Below are 26,128 nucleotides of genomic sequence, written 5' to 3'. Positions count from 1 at the left end.
ATAACCTGCACATTCTAGTAAACCCTTGTAGCCTTCCCCTCTGTATATCATTTTCCAGTCCCTGCCCTTCTTCCTATTTCCTTGGTTCCAGTTCTAGTTTGTTGTCTTTCTATTCTGCTGTCTTGCTTCTGTTCTCTTATATGTTTGTGACCTGTGTTCTGCCACGTGTGCCCTGTGATTTCCTTCCTTTCCTGTTAAGCACTCCTCCTTGCTAGCTCCTTGTCTATTGTGCTTGTGTTTAGTTCTACCCCCTTGCAGTTACTGCCTTGCGTGTTCCTGTTTGATCGCCAGTATCCGTGGGCTCAGCTGACTACCTAGGTGGGGTTTCTTGTTCACTGTGAGTTTTGTCTTTGAGTTACATTTATAACATCACCATAGGTATAAGCTCCACAGTCCCTGCCTTTGTATCCATATCCTACATGTGGGTATTTGCAGTCAGTATCTGTAACCGCAATTGTGGGTAAGAAACTTACTGAGCTTCAGTCTTACCATGTGGAGCTCCTGAGTGTTTACCCCACACCCCTCTTTATTGTTAATGCTGTATTATTTATATGTCTTGCACGTCCGTCCTGGGTGTAGTTAGTCTGAATGCTTAATTGCCTTGTGAGTGCCCTTCCTTTCTGAGTCTTACCCATCTTGTTCACTTGTACAGGCTTCCCCTTTGGATCCCTCTTTCTCCTCTGACTCCCTGTATGATCCTGGGCAGCACTGTACTCCTCCTTTCTGTGTACGTCTTCTACCCAGTCCTTGTCCAAGTCCCTGACTGTGTTCCTCACATAGTCCCGGACAGTCCCTGACACTTAGCATCCCCAAAACTGACTTACGATAAATTTGGTTCATAATGAAGGCATTGATCTGACGTTTTGCTCAATGCTGGTTGCATCTCATTAACAGAAGGCATGCATGGCAATCGTTCATAACACATTTCATCATGTGTAACTGCAGAGGGAAGAAAAATTGCAAAATTAGGTGGTTCACTCAGTGAAATGCCAGAGGCAAGGTTTGTGGTGTGCTACAGTACACCAGTCTGTGAATGCATATGAACTAGAGCTTATGGCCATCATACACATTCACATGCGCTTCAGACACCTGTTTAATTCACTTCTAATGTGTTTGTGAGCAAATAACGGGACCACTGATGAAATGGTTTGTTGATGTTCTCCTGAGCGAGAGAACACTAGCCAGGAATTAAATGTTCAGCCAAATTGGCTATCTGATTGGCTGCATGCTCTTGGGAATATGCAAGCAGGAAGTGGGCCTCCGGCTCTTACGCACTTCCGCATTCGTGCGCTCGACCAATTTAATTTCCCAGTTATCATCTTCAGCTGAATATCAATACAGTCAGTGCAGGAGAAGTTAAATATAAAACTTCCCGCTTGGGGGGGCCCTACCTGCTGGCTGCTTCACAAGTCTCCTAGTGCAGGCATAAAATGGCTGCTACTTCGTTCTCAGGCTCCGACTGCAAGCATGCGGGGGAAGAAGTGAGTCTGTCCCTATCCCGAATCGTCACAGGATGGGTCTCACCACGCCCTGTGACGAGTTGGGAGGGGGTGGGGTGACACGACAGCAAGCTCCCCTGAGTCTCCTCCACTCTCTGATTGACGTGGAGACGTTAGCAATCCCTGGCTTGTGTTAAAAACGCCCGGGGCTAACTTAATCTCCACGCAATCAGGGGTGGAGACTGGGCCTCCAGGCTACGTCTTTTGCAGAGTGATGACATCACAGCCTTCAGGGCTGTGAAGTTCTCAACCGGCAAAAGACCGAGCAGCAATCAATCAGTGGACGTCACGAAAGTTTCCGCCACTGATAATCATGTATAAACTTGGTGCGGCGGTGACTGGGGCTGGGCAGCAGAGTCAGAGAGACAGCGCCCAGTGTGTTCTTTGGAATGTATTATTTTTTACAAATAAATAAACGTGATCTTCAGTATGATGTGATCTTAAATCCTATGCGAAAATTACCTGGGGTGGAGCCCCGACGCCCGCACAAAGAAACTGCCACTGCAATTTGGTATTTAAAAGGGGCGTGTTTATGGCATTTCTTCCAATTACTGAATCCAAATGGGCTGTATCAAAGTTTTGCGACCGAATTAAGGTCACATTTTACTGACTCCCTGCAGGAGGTGGTAACCTATTTGCAAATAGATAGGGGTCCTTTGAAGAATGGAAAACACATTTTATGAGCAGGCAGCTGTCCCACGGACCCCACTGTCTACTCTTAAAAAATTAAACGAAAAAGTTTATTTTTTTTCTTTTTAAATGCATCCCATTATCCTTTAAGGAAAACGGGCTTCCTTTAAACAAAAAACCAGACTGCTTTATTAAAAACCAATCATAGACATGGTGGTCTGCTGACCTCAGCAGGCTGCCATCTCTGTGATGGCTGTGATTCCTAATGGGTCTCAAATTACGACCTACCTCACTAATATGCATGAGGTTGGTCTATTTGTCACTCGCTAGCAATCGCTAATGAAACTCAAAAGAGTTTCATACATTAGGAATTCCGATTTCCAAATTGCGACTCAGAGAGAATCACAATTAGGAAATCGGTATTCCTGATGCTAGTACATCCTGCCCTAAGTCTTGTTGTATTTTGCATTCTTCGAATGAGGAAAGCAAAAAAGGGCTGGGATGAAAAAAAGAAATAAAAAAATTAGTCTGGACACAGTACTTACTACTTACAAGAGGTAAATTAAGTTATACCTGGCGGCACTCATAGATACGGGGCTGCTCAGTGGGTTCGCTGCTTTCCAGTTGGTTGCGGCAGCACTCTTCACTACTGAAGCCTGAGCGCTGTGGAGCTTACAGAGCGACACAAAAATAAATGGGAGTCCTATAGGAGGGGATCTTAAATGCACAGAATGCTGACTAAAACCCATTGTAATGAAAGATACAGCAGGATTTATTTAGGAAAATATGTCTACATACATCTGCAATAAACACAGTTCAACTACTAACTCTTAAACATTTGTGATAAAAGGTATGATGGGAAGGGAAAAGAGCCCACGTTTCTTTCTGCAGCTCCAACGTTAATCAGGCACCACAAAGAGCGAGCAGCACCCTGGCTGAAGATGGAAGCAAGTCCGTTCCGAGAGGCGAGTACCTCTGTGCGCTGCGGAGGGGCTACGGGCTTCGATTTGTTAGGACTTTGGCATCTGCAAATAGGGGGCTGTGCTGAGAGCCATAGCTGTGAGCTCAAAGTTGTTGTGACGTTTAAGTAGTAGTTTGGTGTGTGTTTTGTAAGACGGTGTGAGAGTGTTGTGGCTGTGCCCTCATGTAATGCATGAGAGAGGCGGTAAATGAATCCTATATCCGGTTGGTACAATAGAATCAACTAGTAGTGAGAAACGCTCAGCACATTTATAAAGAAATTAGATTAGTTGGTGCGTTTGCATATTTGCATTTTGATTGACGCTCTTCTCGCACACAGTACAGCGAAAAGGCTTTTCTCCTGCGTGTGTTCCCTTATAAGCAAAGCGCTGGGAACGCTAAGTGCAGTGATCTTTCATGTGTGTACGATTTGATGCCGTACAAGGGATTCCTTATCAGCATAGCGCTTGGAACACAGAGTGCAGTGATAAGGCCGCTTTCCTGTGTGTGTTCTTTGATGCCGTACGAGGCCTCCCTTTTGAGAAAAGCGCTTTGAACACACAGTGCAGTGATAAGGTCTCTCTCCGGTGTGTATTAGTTTGTGCTTTAGTAGAGTTGTCCTTCGATTGAAGCTCTTCTCACACAAGGTGCAGTGATAAGGCTTTTCTCCTGTGTGTATGCGTTGATGCCGAAGAAGAATTTTCTTTTGAGTGAAGCTCTTGGCACATACAGTACAGTGATAAGGCCTCTCTGCAGTGTGAGTTCTTTGATGCAGCACAAGGTTTGCCTTCTGAGAAAAGCGCTTTGAACACACAGTGCAATGATGAAGTCTCTCTCCTGTGTGTACACTTTGATGCTGTACAAGGGTCGCCTTACGAGAAAAGCGCTTTGAACACACAGTGCAGTGATGAAGTCTCTCTCCTGTGTGTACACTTTGATGCTGTACAAGGGTCGCCTTAAGAGAAAAGCGCTTTGAACACACAGTGCAGTGATAAGGTTTCTCTCCGGTGTGTATTAGTTTGTGCTTTAGTAGAGTTGTCCTTCGATTGAAGCCCTTCTCACACATGGTGCAGTGATAAGGCTTTTCTCCTGTGTGTATGCGTTGATGCTCATGGAGAATTTGCTTTTGAGTGAAGCTCTTTGCACATACAGTACAGAGATAAGGCCTCTCTCCTGTGTGTACGCGTTGATGCCGTACAAGGGTTGCCTTCTGAGAAAAGCGCTTGGAACACACTGTACAGTGATGAGGTCTCTCTCCTGTGTGTACGCTTTGATGAGGTCTCTCTCCTGTGTGTACACTTTGATGAGGCCTCTCTCCTGTGTGTACGCTTTGATGAAGCCTCTCTCCTGTGTGTACGCTTTGATGAGGTCTCTCTCCTGTGTGTACGCTTTGATGAGGTCTCTCTCCTGTGTGTACGCTTTGATGAGGCCTCTCTCCTGTGTGCACGCTTTGATGAGGCCTCTCTCCTGTGTGTACACTTTGATGAGGCCTCTCTCCTGTGTGTACGCTTTGATGAGGCCTCTCTCCTGTGTGTACACTTTGATGAGGCCTCTCTCCTGTGTGTATGCTTTGATGAGGCCTCTCTCCTGTGTGTACGCTTTGATGCCGTACAAGGCCTTTCTTATTAGCAAAGCGCTTGGAACACACTGTACAGTGATGAGGCCGCTCTCCAGTGTGTGTTCTTTGATGCTGTAAAAAAGTTTCCTTTTGAGTGAAACACTTTTTACACGTTTCACAGGGATATGGCCTGAGGCTGGTGTGTCCTTTTTTGTGCCTCACAAGAAGTGTCTCATTGATAAATCCTTTGTCACACACATTACAAGCAAAGCATCTCTCGCTCATGTGCATTCTGCGCTGTTTTTTTAAGTCGATATTTTGAGTAAACTTCATCTTGCCTCCGGAACCTTTATGGCTTTCTTTCTCATTCATATTTTCTAAATGTGATTGTTGTTCTGCAAAATAGAAAAACATTGAAAATTACATGAGGAAAATATTTCTTGAAAAAGCTGCATTGATACAATATGGAAAAGTGAACAGTTACAATTCAGGAAAAAAAGTGTAAGAAAAAGACTCACACTTCCCTTTGAGACAGAAATGGTGACTAGTCCTCCTACATAAAGTGCGTTGACCTGGTCCTGCAGCAGGAGCATGCTGGGAAATCAAGTGATTCACAAGAACCACTGTTCGACATGTGGTTTCTGGTTGGCTAGGGTAGGCAGCTAAGCCAGGCAGAATCCACCACTCTATTCAGGGTAAGCCAGATACACACCTGAGATAACTTGCGCTCACCCTCTGGTAGCTTGGCTCAGAGCAGTCAGGCTAGTTTAAAGAGGCAATGTGCAAAGCATTTGTGCAACACACTCGCGCAGCAACACAGTGAGTAAACCACAAAAGGGAATCCACGCAGGATTAAGTAAAAATAGATTCTATATTGTACATCAAACAAGACCAAAATTACTTAAATCACACCGTTAGTGCAAATAATGCAGGTTTGACAAAGAAAAACACAAATTACTTTGAAACCATAGGTCACAGCGCACCTACGCTCCTATTACACTTCATACGGTGACTGTAGTGAATGTGGTTGAAGTGATCGCATTTAGAAACCAAACGTACGGCGCAGGAGCACCTACTAAACGCTAAACAGTAATTGAGCTTGAGTCTTACAGCATTTCTCCTCTATGGACGGCCCTGCACCATTCTTGCGGTCGTCTCCAGAGAAGAGACAATGCTGAACAAGAAATGCCCCTCACGCTCAGGCGAGTCCGGAGCCCTCCGGGGCTGCTTGAATCGCGTCTCTTTCCAAGGGAAACTAAGGCACCCGTGAAGGAGAGCAGGGCGGCTTTACCACTCTTGTGGACCCAACCCGCCTCACAATACCTTTGTGGGTGCAGGGTCACTGTCCTCAGGGCATCTGTAACTTGCTAACAATGTTGTCATGTCTCTGGAGTGGGACCCGACGTTGAGACCTTCGTGCAGTATATGCGTTAAAACCAGAGAGCGAGGCTGGCTGGAATGAGCCTCAGAGTGCTGGCCCGCCACATGTTACAGAACAACGTGCTGTCGAAACGCCTGCCTTCAAGGCTATGTGCAGCTCCTGTAGCTCTGCAGCCTTAGACGCTGCACTGTACCACCTCAGAGCAGTACAAGTCTTCAGGTGACTGTTCCTAGAGTCTCACCGCCAGAGGGGCCACACTAGTTTGTTCTTGGTGGCATCTGACGGTGGCGATATCTTGCCAGACTCCGGGGGTGAGGGTCACAATACAATTCAGCTGCAGTGAGCATGCTGGTTCAAGGACGTGTTTGTTTCTCTGGTAATGCCTCCATGCGAAACAACGCTGTTCATGCTAGAGAAAAAACGCTCACCACATACTGGTTTGTAAAACATGGAGCACTTCCCTAGAATGCACAAAGGCACTCCCTGGTCAGAGCGCTGCACTGTTGGCCCATGGCGCACTGTCCTGTAATGCAAACAGTTTTACCTTGTGCAGAAGGGAGCAATATATACTATTCAGTTTATGTCTATCCTTACCTTGATCCCCCAAACTACTAGGGTCCACTGTTTTTTGTAATAAGTTAACGCCCAAGGCCCCTAGTGTACTACCTTTGGGTTCCCTTGCTTTCCCAGCACCACCTTTTGTTCCCTCTTTCCGCCCTTCACACACACTCTTGCGTTTCTTGTTGCTTAGGCTAGGCATGTCTGACCACCCACCTCTTTACACTCTTGACTATATCAACAAAATCCTAGAGGGTCCCTCCCTTCTGACTGACTCAGTAGATACCCCAAACGAACCCAGCTCACTGCAGTCACTCTCACTCTGCTGTCACTCTCACTCTGCTGTCACTCTCTCTGCTGTCACTCATGCAGTCACTCTCACTCTGCTGTCACTCATGCAGTCACTCTCACTCTGAAGTCACTCTCACTCTGCAGTCACTCATGCAGTCACTCTCACTCTGCTGTCACTCATGCTGTCACTCTCACTCTGCTGTCACTCATGCTGTCACTCTCACTCATGCTCTCCCTCTAACTCTGCTGTCACTCATGCTGTCACTCGCACTCTGCTGTCACTCTCTCTGCTGTCACTCATGCAGTCACTCTCACTCTGCTGTCACTCATGCAGTCACTCTCACTCTGCTGTCACTCTCACTTTGCAGTCACTCATGCAGTCACTCTCACTCTGCTGTCACTCATGCTGTCACTCTCACTCTGCTGTCACTCATGCTGTCACTCTCACTCATGCTCTCACTCTAACTCTGCTGTCACTCATGCTGTCACTCTCACTCAGCTGTCACTCTCTCCCCTGTCACTCATGCAGTCACTCTCACTCTGCTGTCACTCATGCAGTCACTCTCACTCTGCAGTCACTCACACTCTGCTGTCACTCATGCTGTCACTCTCACTCTGCTGTCACATGCTGTCACTCTCACTCTGCTGTCACTCATGCGGTCACTCTCACTCCGCTGTCACTCTCACTCTGCAGTCACTCATGCGGTCACTCTCACTCTGCTGTCACTCATGCTGTCACTCTCACTCTGCTGTCACTCTCACTCTGCTGCCACTCATGCTCTCACTCATTCTGCTGTCGCTCATGCTGTCTCTCTCACTCTGCTGTCACTCTCACTCTGCTGTCACTCGTGCTGTCACTCTCACTCTTAATCTGTCCCTCATGCTGTCACTCTCACTCTGCTGTCACTCATGCAGTTACTCTCACTCTGCTGTCACTCTCACTCTGCAGTCACTCATGCAGCCATTCTCACTCTGCTGTCACTCATGCTGTCACTCTAACTCATGCTGTCACTCTAACTCTGCTGTCACTCATGCTGTCACTCTCACTCTGCTGTCACTCTCTCTGCTGTCACTTAACAAAGAGGCAACAACTCCGGTTGGCTGAAAGAAACTGGAGACAACAATCCTTGTTAACACATCTTGTGATATCGGGAGCTAAACGCATAAAATACAAAACACACATCTTCAGAGAAAAATCCCCCTTCTTCTGAGCCCAACTTGACCCTTCTAGGAACAGACCTAAAGACCTTCTCAACATCAGCAAACAACAAAACTCCTCTTTCCCTCAACACTCAATAAATGACTCTACCATGCGCTGCAAAGAGTTTGCAACATTCTTGTCTGAAAAAATATCTAACATTGAAATCTCTCTTGACCCACCCATCTCTCCGCTCTACACCAAAGATGTCCCCCTAGCAAAGAGGGTCTACCCAAGGCCCTACCTTCAACTAATGATCGTCTCACCAAACTCACCCTATGCCAGCTGGACTGAACTTGACAATGCCCCTTAAGAAGAAGTGCTCCAATTACTCGCTTGCATGAAACCAACATCACATATTACCTCCTCGTTAGTCTTCCTCGCTACATGACTTACAAAGTGAGCTTCAGCTCCACGACAGAACCCTCCAAAGTAAAAAAAGCCTCCCACCCCCTCCCAACATGGCCGACCAGTCACACCTGACCTCTATAAGAGGCGGGCCGGCCCAACCAACAGCCTGTTTTTTTTGTTCTGCGCAATCTCTCCAGAGGTGCTGTAAGGTAAGAGTTGGGACCTGCCCTAGCTGGTCCATGGATCTTGGGTTGGAGGTCCTGCCCTAGCGGACCCTGGGACCTGGGACCTTGACCCCCTCCCCCTCCTCCTTCCCCCGGTCCTGTGAGACGGGTTAGGTGCTGCTCTAGCGTGCCTGGGCTCTTGGAGTGGGGGGGGGGGCGGCAGGGGAGTTGGGGGTTCACCCTTTTCCTGTGCCCGGCCGTTTGTTGTGGTCCTCGCCCGTTTGTCGGGCTCAGGGGACCGGCACTGCCCCTGGTTTTTTGAATGAAGCGGCGCCGATCGCTTGTTATGGCGACCGCCGTGTGGTGTCATTTCTCCCCGTTTGGCCTACGCGGGATCGGCTGTAGCTGTGTGCCGCATCTGGCCAACGCGTCCCAGGGTTTGTGCCTGCGGGATTCCCCGATCCCCGCTCGGGGCTGGTAGGGCGTCGGGAGGCGGCCTCGCGCCTCGTTCTCCCGGGGTCCGCCGGGCCGGGGGTTGAACGACTTCCCGCCTCGGCGGTGTGAGAAGGTGGTCCGATATGCAGCGTTCGCTATTCTAGCGACCACTATGCATCGGTCCAAACGACCCTTATGGTGATTGGTTGTAAGTCAACCTTAGACCAGCTATCCTAGTAGCGTGGATACGAGCAGTCTTCGGGCTAAACTCTAGAGGGCGTGTTAAGCCAGCTGTTATACCATCACATACCCCTTGAACACCAAGTGAAAGGACACCACACAAGTGTTATGAAAATAAACAGTATATTTATTAGAATCACAACAGCCCTGTACTCTTTATGAGGACAGGGTACTAAACATAGAACAAAACTCTTAGGAAAATACTTCAAGTGCACAATTAAAACAAGTGCCCGAGGGCACGGACAGTTTAGTGGTCTCGGGCGGACCCGATAAGGCAAGTCGAAAGCGAGGGACTCGGGACCCTTAAGTAAGGAGGCTATGCAGGCACCGAAATGCCGAAGTTACCTAGCCACGAGGGCTGCGGCTGCACAAGTCTTACAGGCGTCGGGGGTCTTCGCTGACGAGCCAGGAGCCGGAAGGAAGGAGTTGCTGGCCGGCGACCAGTGGTGAATAGTTCGTAGAGAGCCAAGCCTGGATCAGAGATCGATGATACCTGAAAGCAGAGGGGACCAAGTTCGTACTACTAGCCAGTAGTCAGAGGGTGCCAGGAGGGCACCGGATGATCGTCACCTCGACCAGGTGAGTGGGCGACGCTAGGCTCTGCAGTCTCACGGACCAGGAGGCGTTGTCGGCGACCAGGATGGAGGTGCGAGCTGTCCCACGAAGGTTGATGCTGTCGGCGTCGCTGGGCCCAGGATTGGGGCAACAAGCCTTGGCAGATTTCAGGGCCACGTGGTGGGCCTAAAATGGCGTCTTGAGTGGACCAGGAGGGTCCGGGGTGCTCCTTTCGCCGAAGGGAGCAAAGACCAGTCTGGAGCAACTAGACCAGCAGCGTTGGTTGTCGGTTGTCGTCAAAGAGTCACAAGCCAGCGGCTAGTGATAGGACAACGTGCTGAACAGCGAAGCAGAAGGGCCCCACGCAGATCGTGGAGATGCTGGGAGACTGCACTTCGTTGCTGGAGCTGCTCAGGGTCGGGGCTTCTCGGACCCCAGAGCACTCACCAGAGGATACCTTCAGTGGTTGTGCTGGTTAAGAAAGCGTGCAGGTTTTGATGATGGCCGGTCCCTCAAGGTCTCGTCGCACCCACGGATCTCAGCTGAGCTGACGATGTGGGTAGAGGTCAGAGCTGCCAGGGAAGCTGGTTCTCGTCGAGCTGGGCAGTCGGGTTCCTGAGGAAGGACTTGCAGCAAACCGCAGAGTTCTTAGATGGTGCCTGCGGACGCAGGGTGACTACTCCTTAGTCACAAGGGAGAAATCTTAAGAAGAGTCTCGAAGTCCTTTCGTAGAAAGTATTCTTGATTCAAAGATGATCTAATTTGGAAGGGTCCCCACTCCGGCCTTTATTCTAAAGAAAGGGGTGGGTACATGACTAGGTCCTGCCCTAGGGGTGGGACCAGGAAGGGGGGTAGTTACACCCCTCTCCCCTGCCGGACTTTCCCCAGGTCAGGGGCTGCGCGCCCCTGGAACTGGTTCTAACCGGCAGATGCGTAGTGAGCACCGGGGTGCCACTCCGCAGTCACCTTCTTGTAAAGCCCTACCTACCCAGAATACACAAAACCCTGTCTGGGACGGTGCGAACACCGCCCCGGACAGGAAACCCTTTGTCCAAGCTCTCCCCGCTGGAAGGACTCCCAGCAGCAGGAGGTCAGACTCATGTCTGTGGTGGCAGCATCCATTTTGTGGAGCTGAGGCTTCAGTTAACTTTAACCGGGGTTCACAGTTACGTACATGTTCTGTCCCTCTAGAAGGGTGGAATGCTAACCTCGTCGCCAGCATTGGTGAGGGGTCAGCATCCCGATTCGTATGACACCTTACTCGACATGTCTTGATAACGCGATACCGAAGTTACCGATATGGTACGCGTTATCATGGAACAGCCATTGGGTCTTGGTTCCGCAAGCTGCAACCGGGCTCGGCTCGTGCCAGAGCCCAATTCACACGATTCCACGCACTCTGCCTTCAGGATTGTTAAGGCCTGCCATAGGAGTGACTGATAGGAACTCGGGTGTCCATTTTAGGGTTAGATATAGGGATACTATACCTAAAGCAACGGGCGAGTACGCCACGTTGCCCCAGCTGTCGCGCAGCCAGTTGTGTCAGATTTAGATGGCCATCCAGGGGTGGCATAATACATGCTTCAGCCCCTGGTAGGCCCTGGGTATACCGATGCCCTGAGTTACAGGGTCTGACAAGGTGGCCCAGTTCCAATTGGGTAATGCACCTAAGGTACACACATCAATTTAGCGAGAGAACAGCTAGGCTGTGGGTCTGAATGGCAGGCCCACAGCCCGAGAAAGTCGTAAACCAGTGAAACAAAAGCAAAAAATCTGGGTGATCATAGGATTGCAGACCCTACTCTCCTACATGACTCCCTCCCCCCCCAAACGTTAGGACAATAAACTAACCTTGACCAGGTGAGTCTTCTTGTTCTAAGTGGAAATACCTGGAGAGCCCATCTGCATTGCCATGATCAGTGCCAGGTCTATGCTCCACTGTGAAGTCCATCCCCTGTAGGGAAATGGACCACATAAGCAGTTTGGGGTTTTCACCCTTCATCTGATTTAGCCATAGGAGGGGCTTATGGTCGGTCTGAATCTTGAAATGAGTGCCAAACAAGTATGGCCTCAGTTTCTTCAGGGCCCACACCACAGCGAAGGCCTCCCTCTCTATAGATGACCAATTTTTCTCTCTGGGGGTCAGCCGTCTGCTTATAAAAGCAATGGGCTGGTCATTACCATCAAAATTCAGTTGAGATAGAACAGCTCCCACACCCAACTCAGAAGCATCTGTTTGGACAATGAATGGTTTGGAGTAGTCTGGACTCTTGAGGATAGGTGCCGTGCACATGGCCTGTTTTAGGTCATCGAATGCTTTTTGACAGCTCGCTGTCCACTGAACCTTTTTTGGCATTTTCTTACTTGTCAGTTCATAAAGCGGAGTCACAATCGACCCGTAATTTCGGACGAATTTTCAGTAGTAACCAGTCAAGCCCAAGAAAGCTCGAACCTGAGTCTGGGTGGTTGGAGGAGCCCAGTCCCTGATTGACTGTATCTTGCTCTCCAGTGGTTGAACTTGGCCTCCACCGACAAGGTGGCCCAAGTATACAAACTGTGTCTGCCCTATCTGGCACTTGGTAGCCTTGATAGTGAGACCTGCTGCTTGCAGAGCCTCTAACACTTTCCGCAGGTGGACCAGGTGATCTTCCCAGGTGGAGCTAAAGACAGCAATATCGTCAAGATATGCCACACAGAAGTCATCCAGCCCAGTGAGAACGTGATTCACCAACCGTTGGAAGGTGGCAGGTGCATTTTTCAAACCAAAGGGCATTACCACAGATTGATAATGCCCACCAGGGGTAGAAAATGCTGTCTTAGGCTTGGCGTCCTCAGCTAACCTGATTTGCCAATACCCAGCTGTCAGGTCAAACGTACTCAAGTAGTTGGCAGAAGCCAATCTATCTATAAGGTCGTCCGCCCTTGGTATTGGGTGGGCATCAGTCTTAGTGACTGCATTGAGACCCCTGTAGTCCACGCAGAACCTCATCTCTTTCTTACCACCCGGGGTGTGAGGTTTCGGCACTAGAACTACGGGACTAGCCCAAGGGCTATCCGAGGGTTCAATGACTCCCAACTCCAACATTTTCTGCACTTCAGTCTTGATGCAGTCTCTAACGTGATCGGGCTGCCTGTAGATTTTACTCTTGACGGGTAAGCTGTCACCAGTGTCAACCTCATGGGTACACCAATTGGTCTGACTGGGTGTTAGAGAGAACATATGCCGGAAGGATTGAAGAACCTGTTTACAATCCTCCTGTTGATGTTCGGAGAGGCTGCCACAAAAGACAACACCATCTACCGATCCATCGTCAGGATTCTGAGTGAGCAGGTCTGGGAGAGGGTCACTCTCTTCCTCCTGTCCCTCATCTATGGCCATGAGCAAGCTCATGTCCTTCCTGTCGACATATGCCTTGAGCCTGTTGACATGGAGCACCCAATGGGGGCTCCTGGGAGTTCCAAGGTCTACCAGGTAGGTGACCTCTCCCTTTTTCTCCAGGATGGTGTAGGGCCCAGACCATTTGTCTTTGAGTGCTGCTGGGGCCACTGGCTCCAACACCCACACCTTCTGTCCGGGCTGATAAACAGTCAAGACAACCTTTTGGTCATGCCAAGCTTTTTGGAGTTCTTGGCTGGCCTTAAGGTTTTCGGATGCCTTCTCCATGTACTCAGCCATCCGGGAGCGGAGGCCAAGCACATAGTCCACTATGCTGGTTGCAGGCTTTTTGAGAGGTCTCTCCCATCCTTCCTTCACCAAACACAGGGGTCCTCTTACAGGATGTCTGTACAAAAGTTCAAAAGGGCTGTAGCCAACCCCCTTCTGTGGGACCTCTCTATAAGCGAATAAAAGGCAGGGAATCAGGACGTCCCATCTACGCCGTAGCTTTTCAGGTAGTCCATGAATCATCCCTTTTAGGGTCCTGTTGAACCACTCAACAAGCCCATTGCATTGTGGATGATAGGGTGTAGTGAACTTGTAGTTGACACCACATTCCTTCCACATAGCAGTCAAGTAGCTCGACATGAAGTTTGCACCTCTGTCAGAGACAACCTCCTTAGGGAAGCCCACTCTGGAGAACACTCCAACTAGGGCTCTTGCCACAACAGGTGCTGTAGTGGTCCTAAGGGGAATAGCTTCAGGATACCTGGTGGCATGATCCACTACCACCAGTATAAACTTGTGTCCTGATGCTGTTGGGGGTTCCATTGGACCGACAATGTCAATCCCCACACGTTCAAAGGGAACCCCCACCACAGGCATTGGTATAAGGGGGGCCTTTGTCGTGCCACCTGACTTACCACTGGCTTGGCAAGTGACACAGGAGCGACAAAACTCCTTTGTATCTTCGTTCATGTGAGGCCAGTGAAAGTGCGAGACAAGCCTGTCCCACGTCTTCGTCTGGCCTAGGTGTCCTGCTAAGGGAATCTCGTGGGCCAAGGTAAGAAGGAAACCACGCTGAGACAAGGGGATAACCATCCTCCTGGTCATGCCAGGCTTGGGGTCTCTTGCCTCCGTATACAGGAGTCCATCCTCCCAGTATACCTTGTGGGTACCTGTGGCGTTCCCAGCAGCCTGCTGTCTGAGGGGTTCAAGGGAAGGGCAGTCTAACTGGTCCTTCCCCAGGTCCTCTCGTGTGGGTCCCCCTGAGCCCAGAAACTCAACTTGATCAAGTTCGAGTTCTTTAGGCTCAGTTTCCCGCAATTCCTGGAGGTCAGCCTCCTCTGAGACTTGATCCTCGACCTGGGGCAAGGGGGAAGGCGCTGCCTTAACCCGACTGCTCTTCTTCTTGGGAGGTGTCTGGTCCGTTGTTCCAGGATCCAGCACCTGTTCAGTGGGGCATCTTCTGACCTGTGACCTAGTCACAGCAAACACATGTGCTGGCAAGCCTAACATTTCCATGTGAGTCCGGTGCTCCACTTCTGACCATTGCGATGACTCCAAATCATTGCCCAACAAACAATCCACTGGGAGGTCTGAACTAACAACAACCTTTTTCTGGCCATTTACCCCTCCCCAGGAGAAAGCAACAATCGCCATACTATGACTGGTAGTGACGTTGCTGGCATTGGTCACCAGGAAATCTGTACCTGGCATGATCTGTCCAGGGTCCACAAAGTTAGGCGTCACCATGGTGACGCTGGCACAAGTGTCCCTATAGGCCTGAGCCATTCTTCCATTGATCAAAGGCGTCTGTCGGTATTTGCCCAAAGTATTGGGACTGACATCGGGGGATATATCCACATCCCCCGTACAGACAAGGACAGCCTGAGTGAGTGTACCAACTAGGTTGTCACACCCCTCAGAACCCAAGGTTAACCCAACTAGTCCCTTGGGAGGCGCACTACTACTGCTGGCTGTACTAGGGGGCACAGGTGCCTTAGGGGCTGCAGTAGCAGGAGTCTGCCTTCCTTTCTTGGTGCACTCACTAAACCAGTGAGTTTTACTCTTACAGTATTGGCACCACCTTTTCGATTGGCCTTCTTGATTCTTCTTTTTCTGGGAAGCCTGACCCCCCCCCCCCTCTTTGGGTTGTTGGGGACCTGTCGAAGACTTCTGGTCATTTTGTTCCCCTTTCGAATCTTTACCCTTCTGATCTGCTTTCTTCTGATCACCCTGGTTCTGGCCCTGGTTTTGCTTAACCCTTGTTCTGACCCATCTGTCTGCCTTCTTTCCCAATTCTTGGGGAGAGGTCAGATCCGAGTCGACAAGGTGCTGATGCAACAACTGGTTCTGACAATTGTTTAAAATCTGTTCTCGCATGATCAAATTATACAATCCTGTGTAATCAGTAACCTTACTGCCCAGCAACCAGCCCTCCAAAGCCTTAGTGGCACAATCAACGAAATCAGACCAGTCCTGAGACTGAGTTTTCTGGGTATCCCTGAACAGCAACCTGTACTGCTCAGTGGTTAGGCCGAACCCATCAATCAGTGTGTTCTTCAGGACCTGGTAATTGTTAGCATCCTCAGCTCTAGTAGTGAGGAGCTTATCTCTACCTTTACCTTCAAAGGAGAGCCACAAGATAGCTGCCCACTGACTCTGGGGGACGCACTGTACAGTGCAGGCCCGCTCCAAAGCAGTAATCCATTTGTGGATATCATCCCTTGCTTAAAGGGAGGCACTATCTTACTCAGGTGCCTAGTGTCTAAACTCCTGTTTTCCCGTGGGGGAATGCTGCCACCAGTGGGAAGGGTCCCACTCAATCCTTGCTCTCGAGCGAAGGCGAGTCTTTCTTTGGCTAGGGCAAGTTCATCCCTTTCGATCCGCAGATTGACTTCCCGCTCCTTAGCTTCGTACACTCTCCTCTGAGGGGATGTCATCCCTCTTCGAGCAGAGCCTCGAGAGCCATTGGTTCGAGCGGATCTGTTAGAGCCTCTCGACAGAGACCTAACTCGTCCACTCCCAATATTAAGCTGGCCTGAGAGGGGCCCCAGGGGTCTCCTAGGACCATTCTCGTGCCGGCTTAAATTGTCCTGCGTTAGCTGGCTAACTATGACTGGACCTTTGTCTGCCTCGTCCCCAGATGTCTCTAGATCCTCATCCTCCTCTTCGCCTTCTGCGGAGAGATGGATAAGGTCAGGGTCACCTGCGGTTCCCTCGAGGGGGGGCATACTCTCTTCTGGATGAGAAGGGTCGGTGTTACCCGCCCTCCTAGCATCATAAGTCTCCAAGAGACCAATCAGAAACGGAGTTGTAGGGTTTGAACCCTGTTTTAACTTCCGAGATGTACAGAGTTGTCGCATCTCTTGGAAGCTAAGGGCAGCATATCTGGACGTGACCTGTGGAAGGTCGACTGACACAAGGGGAGACTCAGAGTTTCCTCCTTTGTCGGACATGCTGCTTCTAGTGTGGTGTAAGTGATGCACCTACCTACACTATGTGTTTACCTACTGATCCCTTGCTAAGAGTCGTAGCCAAGGTGTGCTAGGCCTTGAGGAGCTACAACAGCTGGTTCAGTAGATATTCTAAGCTAAGTTATATGTACCTGAAGTACTTATGCGATCTTTCACAAGATATTCTTAGGATACGCGTGGTAAAACAACAGCAAGCTCAAATCCCACCGCTGCCACCAATGTGAGAAGTTGGTCCGATATGCAGCGTTTGCTATTCTAGCGACCACTATGCATCGGTCCAAACGACCCTTATGGTGATTGGTTGTAAGTCAACCTTAGACCAGCTATCCTAGTAGCGTGGATACGAGCAGTCTTCGGGCTAAACTCTAGAGGGCGTGTTAAGCCAGCTGTTATACCATCACATACCCCTTGAACACCAAGTGAAAGGACACCACACAAGTGTTATGAAAATAAACATAATATTCATTAGAATCACAACAGCCCTGTACTCTTTATGAGGACAGGGTACTAAGCAAAGAACAAAACTCTTAGGAAAATGCTTCAAGTGCACAATTAAAACAAGTGCCCGAGGGCACGGACAGTTTAGTGGTCTCGGGCGGACCCGATAAGGCAAGTCGGAAGCGAGGGACTCGGACCCTTAAGTAAGGAGGCTATGCAGGCACCGAAATGCCGAAGTTACCTAGCCACGAGGGCTGCGGCTGCACAAGTCTTACAGGCGTCGGGGGTCTTCGCTGACGAGCCAGGAGCCGGAAGGAAGGAGTTGCTGGCCGGCGACCAGTGGTGAATAGTTCGTAGAGAGCCAAGCCTGGATCAGAGATCGATGATACCTGAAAGCAGAGGGGACCAAGTTCGTACTACTAGCCAGTAGTCAGAGGGTGCCAGGAGGGCACCGGATGATCGTCACCTCGACCAGGTGAGTGGGCGACGCTAGGCTCTGCAGTCTCACGGACCAGGAGGCGTTGTCGGCGACCAGGATGGAGGTGCGAGCTGTCCCACGAAGGTTGATGCTGTCTGCGTCGCTGGGCCCAGGATTGGGGCAACAAGCCTTGGCAGATTTCAGGGCCACGTGGTGGGCCTAAAATGGCGTCTTGAGTGGACCAGGAGGGTCTGGGGTGCTCCTTTCGCCGAAGGGAGCAAAGACCAGTCTGGAGCAACCAGACCAGCAGCGTTGGTTGTCGGTTGTCGTCAAAGAGTCACAAGCCAGCGGCTAGTGATAGGACAACGTGCTGAACAGCGAAGCAGAAGGGCCCCACGCAGATCGTGGAGATGCTGGGAGACTGCACTTCGTTGCTGGAGCTGCTCAGGGTCGGGGCTTCTCGGACCCCAGAGCACTCACCAGAGGATACCTTCGGTGGTTGTGCTGGTTAAGAAAGCGTGCAGGTTTTGATGATGGCCGGTCCCTCGAGGTCTCGTCGCACCCACGGATCTCAGCTGAGCTGACGATGTGGGTAGAGGTCAGAGGTGCCAGGGAAGCCGGTTCTCGTCGAGCTGGGCAGTCGGGTTCCTGAGGAAGGACTTGCAGCAAACCGCAGAGTTCTTAGATGGTGCCTGCGGACGCAGGGTGACTACTCCTTAGTCACAAGGGAGAAATCTTAAGAAGAGTCTCGAAGTCCTTTGGTAGAAAGTATTCTTGATTCAAAGATGATCTAATTTGGAAGGGTCCCCGCTCCGGCCTTTATTCTAAAGAAAGGGGTGGGTACATGACTAGGTCCTGCCCTAGTGGTGGGACCAGGAAGGGGGGTAGTTACACCCCTCTCCCCTGCCGGACTTTCCCCAGGTCAGGGGCTACGCGCCCCTGGAACTGGTTCTAACCGGCAGATGCGTAGTGAGCACCGGGGTGCCACTCCGCAGTCACCTTCTTGTAAAGCCCTACCTACCCAGAATACACAAAACCCTGTCTGGGACGGTGCGAACACCGCCCCGGACAGGAAACCCTTTGTCCAAGCTCTCCCCGCTGGAAGGACTCCCAGCAGCAGGAGGTCAGACTCGTGTCTGTGGTGGCAGCATCCATTTTGTGGAGCTGAGGCTTCAGTTAACTTTAACCGGGGTTCACAGTTACGTACATGTCGTGTCCCTCTAGAAGGGTGGAATGCTAACCTAGTCGCCAGCATTGGTGAGGGGTCAGCATCCCGATTCGTATGACACCTTACTCGACATGTCTTGATAACGCGATACCGAAGTTACCGATATGGTACGCGTTATCGTGGAACAGCCATTGGGTCTTGGTTCCGCAAGCTGCAACCGGGCTCGGCTCGTGCCAGAGCCCATTTCACACGATTCCACGCACTCTGCCTTCAGGATTGTTAAGGCCTGGCATAGGAGTGATTGATAGGAACTCTGGTGTCCATTTTAGCGTTAGATATAGGGATACTATACCTAAAGCAACGGGCGAGTACGCCACGTTGCCCCAGCTGTCGCGCAGCCAGTTGTGTCAGATTTAGATGGCCATCCAGGGGTGGCATAATACATGCTTCAGCCCCTGGTAGGCCCTGGGTACACCGATGCCCTGAGTTACAGGATCTGACAAGGTGGCCCAGTTCCAATTGGGTAATGCACCTAAGGTACACACATCAATTTAGCGAGAGAACAGCTAGGCTGTTGGTCTGATTGGCAGGCCCACAGCCCGAGAAAGTCGTAAACCAGTGAAACAAAAGCAAAAAATCTGGGTGATCATAGGATTGCAGACCCTACTCTCCTACAGGCGGGTCTTGTGCTACAGATCCCGCGGCCCGCGCTTACCTGTCGCCGGCTTCCCGGGGTCTTCCCGGGGTCTTCCCCCTCCATGACGCGGGGCGGGTGATGCGGATTTCAGCGCTGGACGCTGCCGCCAGTCTGGGTGTTTTTCTGGCCTACGGCCCGCGGGTCTGTGCCGCGCCCTGATTGGCCCGAGACGCGCCCCGCCTTTTGGGGGCGGGGTTTCGCTCCAGGTGCAGCGTGTAAGGTTTAGGGCTTACAGCTGTGGCCCCTTGCGGTTATATTATGCTCCCTGCGCCGGGGGGCCCTTGAGTTTCTCCGCTTTCTTTGGTTGGTGGTGTTTGCTCTCGCACTATGGAGCAGGAGTCTGTCACTGCAGGTCAGGTGTCTGACCCCATGTCTGCTTTGCCCTTTTCGGCTCAGTCCCTGCAACTGATGATCCAGTCCGCAGTCGCTGATGCCCTTGCGCTGCGTGATGCTCAGGGCCCTTCCTCGCTGAAACGTCCACGCAGGGACCCCACTCCTGTCTCTGATGCGGAGGGGGAGGATGAGGATCTCCATGGCCGTTACATCCAGGGTCAGGAGCTTCGTGAGGTCCTTGCACACATTAAAGATAACTTGGCCTTCCCGCCTCCGGCGACGGAGGAGGCGTCCGAGGATTTCTTTGTCCAGTATCAGCGCAAGGCTCCGGACTCCCTTCCGCTTCATGCGTCCATCAAGAAGGTCATCGAGGGGGAGTGGCTGGATGTTGATAAACAGGCTTTTCCGCGATATCTGGCGAAGCGTTACGCTGTGGAGGAGTTTACTCGGGACTTCCCTCCAGTTGTGAAGGTAGACTCTCTGGTAGTGGGTCTGTCGTCCCAGGGTTCCATCATTTCGGAGGACGCCTCCGCCTCTGACCCTGTGGACAAACGTGTGGAGGCTGCCGCTAAGCGCTCTTATGCTGCGGCTAATTTCACCATCAGGGCCTCAGCCTATTTATCTTGCACGGTGCAGTCTTTGTTGAAGGACTTCCAGTGCCTGGGTGAACTCCTGGATCAAGGGGCTGATGTTGTGCCCACGCTGGCCTTGATGGAACAGCAGACGCGCCTCCTGTCGGACATTTCCTTTGACACTCTGGGTGCGGCGGCTGCCGCTGGGGGTGCGGCGATACAGGCCCGGCGTCAGATCTGGCTGCGGCATTGGAAGTCGGAGGCGGCCCAAAAGGCTCGGCTCATGAAGATACCATTTACAGGGGCTAAGCTGTTTGGCCCTCCTCTGGAGGCTATGATTAAAAAATCGGCTGAGGACCGCAAGTTGCTGGCTCCCATCATCATCGGGGTCCCGCTTCCCGGGTCGCGACCGGATTTTCTCCTCATCTTCCAGGGGTAGGGGCGGCGCGCCCTTTCGTGGAAGGGGTCGCGGCCGGGGCGCCCCTTACTTCAGCAAATCCCGGTCTCAGCCGGCGGCTGCCGCTTCCTCTGCCACCCCTAAATCCTGACTTTCGGCCGTCTCCCTCCGGGGTGCTCCCTGTGGGGGGACGTCTCCGCCACTTCCTCCCGGCATGGGAGAATTCTGTCACGGATCTTTGGGCTCTTCGGATTGTGAGGGAAGGGTTATCCATCACCTTCTCCTCCCCTCCTCCGGATTTTTTCCTCGCTACGCCCCTGCCTTCCTCCCTGGTCAAGAGACGGGCCTTGCTGGCCGGAGTTCAGGACTTGCTTGCCAAACGGGCCATCCGCCCGGTCCCTCCGTCACAGAGGGGTTTGGGCGTCTACTCCATCCTGTTTCTGGTGAGGAAGGTGTCTGGGGATTTCCGCCCTGTGTTGGATTTAAAATGGTTGAATTCTTATATACCACATACTAAATTCAAAATGATCTCTCTGCAGGAGATTTTGCCTCTTCTGGTGCAGGGCGAGGTGGTGGCTTCGCTGGATCTCCTCGACGCCTACCTCCATGTCCCGGTGCATCCGGCTTCTCAGTCCTTCCTCAGGTTCTGCGTTGGAGGTTCCCACTATCAGTTCCAGGTACTTCCGTTTGGCTTGTCATCTGCCCCGAGGGTATTTACTAAGATCCTGGCCCCCCTGGTGGGTATTCTGCACCAGGAGGGGATCAGGGTTTTTCCGTACCTGGACGATTGGTTAATCTCTGCCTCTTCTTTTTCCTAGGGGATGCTGCACGTCGGACGTGTCTGCGAGGTCCTATCCGCCCACGGCTTCCTGATCAACGAGCGGAAGTCTCATCTGTTGCCCACTCAAGACTTGGCCTTCATTGGGGGTCGTCTGGACATGGTGCTGGGGAAGGTGTTCTTGCCTCTAGGGCGACGGGACACTTTGTGGCGGGATCTGGGGTCCCTTCTGGCTCGGGGTTCCGCTTCGGTTCGCCTTTGGTTACGTGTTCAGGGCCTAATGTCCTGATGCGACCATCAATGTGCTCCCCTGGGCTCGCCTCCACCTTTATCCCTTGATCAACCATCTGCTGTCCTTCTGGGACCCCCGCTCGGAGGATTATGAGTTTCTGGTCCCGGTCTCCCCTCAGCTCCGGTCGGAGTTGGGGTGGTGGTTGGTGGAGTCTCACCTCTCCGAGAGTCTTCCCTTCTTGATATCCCCGTCCAGGGTGATCACGACCGATGCCAGTCTCCTCGGCTGGGGGGCGACCTTGGGCGCGGAGTCGATTCAGGGTCGTTGGGATCCCCTACAGTCTCGCTGCTCCTCGAACTATCGGGAGTTGAAGGCTGTCCTCCTGGCCTGCCGTCATTTTGCACCTTCGCTGCGGGGTCACCATGTCTTGGTAGGGACGGACAACCAGGTGGTGAGGTGCTATGTCAACCATCAGGGGGGGTGCAGGGTTCGCTCCCTCTGGTTGCTGACTCAGGAGTTGTTGTCGTGGGCAGAGGCGTCGGTCCTGTCTCTTCGGGCTGTCTATCTCCCGGGGTCCGACAATGTGGAGGCGGATCGACTGAGTCGGATCTTTCCTTCGTTGCCTTGTCTCTCCCTGACCCCGGTGGTGTTCCAACGCCTGGTGTCTCGATTCGGTCTGCCTCTGGTGGATCTGTTCGCGGACGGGGACTCGGCCCTCCTGCCCAAGTTCTGCTCTCTCCTCCCGGGTCCGGGGGTATGGCGGGTGGATGCCCTGTCATTCGCTTGGCCTTCCGGTCTACTGTACGCATTTCCCCCGTTCCCACTCATTCCCCGGGTCCTCTGCAAGATTCGCTTGGACAGGGCCAGGGTGCTTCTGGTGGATCCCGGCTGGGTCCGCCGCCCCTGGTACCCTCTCCTTTGCGAGCTGGCGGTTCAGGCCTACTGGCCGATCCCGGATCTACCCTTTCCGTTGAGGGGCCCCCCGCTCCCGGAGTCGGTGTTGTGCCGGCTCCATCTGCAGGCCTGGCTCTTGAGCGGATGACGCTGCTTGCTCGGGGCTGTTCTTCTGGGGTTGTGGATTTGCTGCAGGGCTCCCGCAGGTCTTCCACCTTATCTTCCTATGCCAGGCACTGGGCTTCTTTCTCGCGTTGGTGCGGTCTGCAGGGTGCTGACCCCGCCTCCGTGGACCCCTTGCGGGTCTTGGATTTCCTGGCGGAGGGGTTTTCCTTGGGCTTGGCCCCTTCTTCCCTGAGGGCCCAGTGGGCTGCCTTGCGGGCCTTCCGCAGTCCGGATTTCGACGGGCTGGATTCCCTGGTGGCTCTCTTGCTCCGGAGTTGTTTTCTCCGTCGCCCTCGGACGCTCTGCCTCTCTCCCCCTTGGGATCTCCCTCTCGTTCTGCGAGCACTTCAGGGTCCGCCCTTTGAGCCCCTGGCCTCGGTGGCTTTGCGGTTCCTCACCTTTAAGGTGGTTTTCCTGGTGGCAGTGGTGTCTGCTGGGCGAATGGGCGAGCTGGGGTCGTTCCTCCGCTCCCCTCCCTTCTTGCGGGTTTTGCCGGACCGGTTGCTTCTCCGGCATGACCCCCGTTTCCTTCCCAAGGTTCCTTCCCTGGTGAACCGGGCTCTGGAGGTGTCTTTACCATCTTTCCCTCCCGACTCGGATCCTTCCTTGTCCTTGCTGGATGTCCGGCGTGCAGTTTTAGTTTACCTTGAGCGCACGTCTTCCCTTTCCCGGTGTGATAGCCTGTTCGTGACTTTCGGTCCAGTTCATTCAGGCCACAAGCCCTCTCTTTCCACCTTGAGTCGCTGGCTTAAACAGGCTATCATCCTTTCCTATGCATCGCTGGGTTCGATGGTGCCGGCGGGGGTCCAGGGTCGGTCCACGAGGAGTGTATCTGTGTCCTGGGCCTCCTTCAAGGGTGTCTCCACTGAGGAGATTTGTCGGGCGGCGACGTGGTCGTCCCCCCACATGTTCATGGAACACTATCGCGTTGTCTTGGGTGGTTCTGTCCCTGGGGTCTTCGCTGGGGCCGTTCTGAGTGCGGGGGCTGTGGCTCCTTGATGGCCTTTTCTTTATGTCTTGATTCAGGTTTGCTGTAATTCCTGTTTTCTTTGCATTGTACTGAATAAACCTGGTATTGGTTTATCTGCATCACTGTGTGGTGTTGTTCTTATGGTGGTCAATGAAGCCTTTTTTGGCTTGGGTATTTGCTCACTTTGTAAGTCATGTGGCGAGGAAGACTAACGAGGAGGTAATGCCCCGGTTACTTACCGGTAATCTTCATTACTCCGAGTATAGTCTTCCTCGCCACATGAATTCCCTCCCCCCCTCCCTGTCTGGCTATCGGCTTCATTGTTTGCTTGGTAGTTCAGGCTGTTGGTTGGGCTGGCCAGCCTCTTATAGAGGTCAGGTGTGACTGGTCGGCCATGTTGGGAGGGGGTGGGAGGCTTTTTTTACTTTGGAGGGTTCTGTCGTGGAGCTGAAGCTCACTTTGTAAGTCATGTGGCGAGGAAGACTATACTCGGAGTAATGAAGATTACCGGTAAGTAACTGGGGCATTTCTGATCCCCCTCCCTCCTGAGCGTGTCAATAATCACAGTCACATCATATCTCGCCTGCATGGACCAAAATCATCAACTCCTCCTTTTCGAGAAGCTCCATGCCGACCTCCCTCAAACTCGGCCATGTCACCCCCCTCATCAAACAACACAGACGCCGACTAGAACAACCTTAACAATTAAAGACCTATGATTTTTTCACATTTACCTTCAGAAGCATGTCTCATCAAAGCACAAGAGTGCCTGACGAACTTAGACGTCCATACGCTGGTACTTTTTAGACTGGATTATTGGACCTCTTTCCTGTCTGGCCTTCCCAGAGAAAATTAGCATCACTGAGAGAAATGCTTCATACAGTTATCCACTTTGTGACAGGTCACAAAGTTTGTAAATCGCATTTCTTCTATACTTCGCATCCTACAATGGCTTCCAATTGAAGCAAAAGACCAATGTAACCCTGAATGCATCACCCACAAAGCCCTCCACAACTCCACAACCTCTACTCTGGATCTGAACAAGGATCGAGAATTTGTAAAGTCCTCCTGCTGGAACAAGCGACATTCAGGCAAGAACGCTTTATAAAGCTCGCCTTCTCTGCCAGCGCTATAAGGATCTGTAACTCCCTCCCACAAGCACCTTGACAACCACAAGTCTTGCCACAATTATAAACTCAAAATCCTCCTATTTGAGAGACGCTTTGAATAATAAATCTGTGGTCACTTTTCTGCATCCACTTTTCCAATGTATCCAGATATTAACTGTTTGAACTTTCTCCCCTGATGTGCTCTGTGGGATTAGTCTATTGCTTATCTGTTATTTTATGGCACATCTAATCTGCATTTTTTAGTCTTTCTTCTTTAGAAAAGTGCTTCAATGCCCTTCAGTAAAGATTGTACTATACAAAACCACAAAAATAAACACATTTGGTAGAATAACGAGGAACCAGAAAAAAACTCTTTTTGAAAAGTTTGTGCAAATTTGTCAAAAGATTCCTAACTTATTAGCAAAGAAATAATTGCTTTTCAAAAGAAACTCTTATAACCACAAACTACGTGGGAGGGAAGGAAGGAAGAGCGGAAGAGAGAGAGAGACAGAGACAGAGTGAGAGTGAGAGAAATAGAAAGGAAGAAAGATAGAAAGAAAGAGAAAGAGAAACAGAGAAATAGAGAAAGAGTGACAGAGAGAGAGGAGAGCGAAAGAGAGAGACAAAGATAGAGAGAAAGAGAGAAGGATAGAAAGAAAGAGAAACAGAGAAAGAGAGGGAGAGGGAGAGAGAGAGAGAGAGAGAGAGAGAGAGAGAGAGAGAGAGAGAGACCATGGTTTAAGTGAGTTGCAAATAATTTTTAAAAATAAATTAAGATGTTAAAAGCAATCCCAATAATAACTTCCACGTGACCTTTGTGCTTTTGATCCAAGACTACCAGACAGTGCTAAAGACATCTTGGGGATATTCAGAAAGCATCAGTGGGAATACATTCCACAGATTCTTTACCATTGGATTTGTGGTTTGTAATTCACATCCGTCCCTCCTGCTGCCCAAATTCTTGTTTACTGTATTCTTCCACAAACAAGCTTTCTGTAAAAAGACCTTTAAATCTTGTTTTTATCTGGTCACATTTACATTGCATTCAAAGACAGAGGTCAAATGTCAAGCTCTCTCTTTGAGGAAGCTTGGTGTTTACTTTTCTTCCTATGACTTCAAAATGAGAGAATGTATGTGACAATTCTGCTGAGTATCCATACAAGAGGAGAAGGTGTAAGATTTTTTTCCTAGCACACAACAAAAAACAAGCACTGGCAAAGCCAATTGTTCTTGCCTTGCGAACCTACTGACTTTGCAAATGACTTTTGGCAGTGCCCCACAC

The 26,128-nt window shown here is 51.2% G+C and overlaps 1 protein-coding gene across 1 annotated transcript in view; it reads right to left on the bottom strand.

Annotated features, from left to right (window-relative positions):
- Positions 1 to 3,119: 3,119 nt before the first annotated feature.
- The window catches only part of LOC147736779 (uncharacterized), a 38,293-nt gene continuing 15,284 nt past the window's right edge, over positions 3,120 to 26,128 (bottom strand). The window contains exons 2-3 of the mRNA XM_086953484.1: positions 4,361 to 5,042; positions 3,120 to 4,246 (exon numbers count right to left, since the gene is read on the bottom strand). Of these exons, the coding sequence (XP_086809610.1) occupies positions 3,505 to 4,246; positions 4,361 to 5,042 (1,424 nt within the window). The 3' untranslated portion in view covers positions 3,120 to 3,504. The remainder of the gene's footprint in view (positions 4,247 to 4,360; positions 5,043 to 26,128) is intronic.

The sequence above is a fragment of the Lissotriton vulgaris genome, chromosome 1_2 (assembly GCF_964263255.1).
Source record: "Lissotriton vulgaris chromosome 1_2, aLisVul1.2, whole genome shotgun sequence".
NCBI classification, from domain to species: Eukaryota; Metazoa; Chordata; class Amphibia; order Caudata; family Salamandridae; genus Lissotriton; species Lissotriton vulgaris.
This window is presented reverse-complemented; position numbering and strand designations above follow the sequence as displayed.